Source organism: Pteropus alecto, unplaced genomic scaffold (assembly GCF_000325575.1).
Source record: "Pteropus alecto unplaced genomic scaffold, ASM32557v1 scaffold98, whole genome shotgun sequence".
NCBI classification, from domain to species: Eukaryota; Metazoa; Chordata; class Mammalia; order Chiroptera; family Pteropodidae; genus Pteropus; species Pteropus alecto.
The window spans coordinates 701,063-704,024 of NW_006443570.1; the positions used below are offsets into that span (position 1 = coordinate 701,063).

Genomic DNA, 2,962 nt, shown 5'->3' on the forward strand with positions numbered 1-2,962 from the left:
GGGAATTGGTAGTCTTGGACTGCAACTGTAACCAATTCACTGCCTGGAGGCCCAGGCCTCTCCTTGCATTTCCTGTGCCAGGAGGTGCAAACCTCCCCTCATTTCTGGAAATATTTGCCCAAGGTCAAGCGTAGGCAACTCAGGGAAACCCAGTTCTCCGCTACTTGCACAGCAGCGAGATCTTCTTGCATCCCTCAGGCTGGTTGCATGAGCTGGGCAAACGGCTGGAGGTGCCCTATGTCAACAGCTCGGCTGGGGGCCCATCGCGGCGCAGCGCCTACATAGCTGCGCTCTACTTCACGCTGAGCAGCCTCACCAGCGTGGGCTTCGGCAACGTGTGCGCCAACACCGATGCCGAGAAGATCTTCTCCATTTGCACTATGCTCATAGGCGGTGAGGCCTGGCCTGCCAAGCCCCGGGGTAGCCCTGCTAAGCCCAGCGTGCAGATAGGGAAACTGAGGCCCAGAGAAAGCAAGGTGTCCGTCCATGTTCAGACAGTCCTGCATTCAGTCATAGATGCTTTCTTAGCACCTACTACAAGCTGGTCCTAGGGGATGCCACAAATAGGTGTGGCCTCCTGCAAAGGGGATGGGAAACCCAAAGTCATGTCCTAAGGCGGGGTAGAGGGGTGGGCATGGGAGGAGCATCAGGTCAGACTCCTCTGGGGACCACCCTCTATTCCCCGCCCCAAGCCAGCACCTGGCACCAGGTAGGCACACAGGAAACCATGGCTCTTCTGCCCGTTCCTAAGAACCCAGAGGCCCGTCCAGGACAGGGTGGGTTTGGGAGTGGGTAGCCGCCCTTAACTGGCTACCCACCGCTGCCGCTGCAGCGCTGATGCACGCCGTGGTGTTTGGGAACGTGACCGCCATCATCCAGCGCATGTACTCGCGCCGCTCGCTCTACCACAGCCGCATGAAGGACCTCAAGGACTTCATCCGCGTACACCGCCTGCCGCGGCCGCTCAAACAGCGCATGCTCGAGTACTTCCAGACCACATGGACGGTCAACAGTGGCATAGACGCTAATGAGGTAGTGCAGCGGCTTCCGGGTCCCCTCTGCGTGGCGGTACAATAGGGAAGGGGTCACAGCCTCTCGCAGTTGAAATCAAATGGAGTCCAGGGTGGTGAGGTGCTTTTCACATGGGCACGCACCCACCCACATCCACATCCCCTTTCCTGTGCACTGGAACATGGGACCTGAAAGGGAGCTCAGGCTTTAGCTAAATGCCGTATACTCCCTTCTGCCAACATTTCCCAAACACCTGCTTTGGCTCAGCCTCTGTGCAGGACACAGGGAGCTCAGAGGTGATTATACTCAGCCCTTACCCTCAGGGAGACACCAGTCTGGTGAGGGAGACAGACAGGTAAACCAATAATTACAGAGTGAATGGGACTCTGCTTGAGGGATGTAGGTGCAGTGGAGCCTTCACTGTCTGGGCCTACCAGAGTCAGGGAAGTGGCACGGGAAGAGGGGATATGGTGAAGGACAAGAAGGAAATTGACCTGCTACCAGGAACACAGGTCTGAAAATGAAGCTAGAGAGCAGGGAGAATTCAGGGAACTGAAAGTAGTTCAGGGAGCCTTCAGGAGCAGGGGTGCTAGTGCTGTGGAGGGCCAAGTGGGAGATGGAGCTGGGGAGGTAGGCAGGCCCAGCTCATAGATGGCCTTGACTTTAGATTTTATCCTGCAAAACGCTTAGGTTGGGGAGTGTCCTGGAGCTGTAGGAAGTATTTCTGAGAGCAGGTGCCATGGGACTTGGTGAGCTTGGTTGCGGAAGAGGACCTCAGAGTGATTCCCAGGTTTTTGGCTTGGGCAAAGGGATGGGATTAGGAGCATTACGGGAGGAAGATTGGACTTAGGGGTGAAAATGAGAGTCCAGAATGGGGCCATGATGAGGGCGTGGTGCCTGTGGGAGACTTACATGGAGTTTGCCCTGGAGGTAGTTGAAAATACAGGTCTGGACCCAGATATAGGGCTCCAGGCTTATAGGAAGTGAGGAAGTCGTGAAGCTGGTTGCCATACTATAAGGAGAGTATGGAAAGTTAGAAGGGAGCCAAAGGGGTAGGCTGAGGAAGGGGAGCCTGGGGAGGCAGTGGGGTCAAGAGAGAGGTCAACAAGCCAGAGTGGCCAAGGGGCTCCATAAGATGAGGAGGGAACTGTGAATGTTAAGTTTGGTTGTGATTGGTAATGCTCAAGGTCTAGTGTACCACTGCAATTTACAGATGAGGGTACTGAGGCCCAATGAGAGGAAATGGATTACTCGAGGTCCACAGGAATTTAGAAGCAGAGCTGACTTCTGGTTTCTTGACTCCCAGTTTGAGGCTGACCCACCATGGATAACTTGCATATGTGGGGTCGAGTAATCAGAACATGTGTAAGTGACCCGGGGATGTAGCCACAGGCAGTGGACAGACAGGAAAAGACCTAGTCTCTGCCCCAGAACTGAGGTCAGAAAAACAGGCGTCTTCTGGAAGGTCAGAAATGGGTAACTTCAAAGCAAAGGGCAGGTTGGATCTCTTTCCTTGGAGATAGCTCAGCATATTGGTAGAACTCAAGTAGCAGATGCAGTAGGATGGCCAGAATGACCTATGCCCCTCATGCAGTTACTGCGTGACTTCCCGGACGAGCTGAGAGCTGACATTGCTATGCACCTGAATCGGGAGATCCTGAAGCTGCCACTGTTTGGAGCAGCAAGCAGGGGCTGCCTGCGGGCCCTCTCCCTGCACATCAAGACATCGTTCTGTGCTCCGGGCGAGTACCTGTTGCGCCGTGGGGACGCTCTGCAGGCGCACTATTATGTCTGCTCAGGCTCGCTCGAGGTACTCCGTGACAACATGGTGCTGGCCATCCTGGGTGAGGATCCCACCACCACCTACGACCTACCCCACCACCTTCCCCCAGAGCCCTTGGGAGTGGCTAGGAATCTAGGGACTGGGATACCCCCAGTGGATATTTGGAAT

At 55.3% G+C, this 2,962-nt stretch overlaps 1 protein-coding gene across 1 annotated transcript in view; it reads left to right on the top strand.

The window, feature by feature from the left end:
* KCNH4 (potassium voltage-gated channel subfamily H member 4) overlaps window positions 1–2,962 on the top strand; it is a 16,198-nt gene that overhangs the window by 8,562 nt on the left and 4,674 nt on the right. The window contains exons 8-10 of the mRNA XM_025041748.1: window positions 199–393; window positions 833–1,032; window positions 2,606–2,855. Coding sequence (XP_024897516.1) covers window positions 199–393; window positions 833–1,032; window positions 2,606–2,855 — 645 coding nt within the window. The remainder of the gene's footprint in view (window positions 1–198; window positions 394–832; window positions 1,033–2,605; window positions 2,856–2,962) is intronic.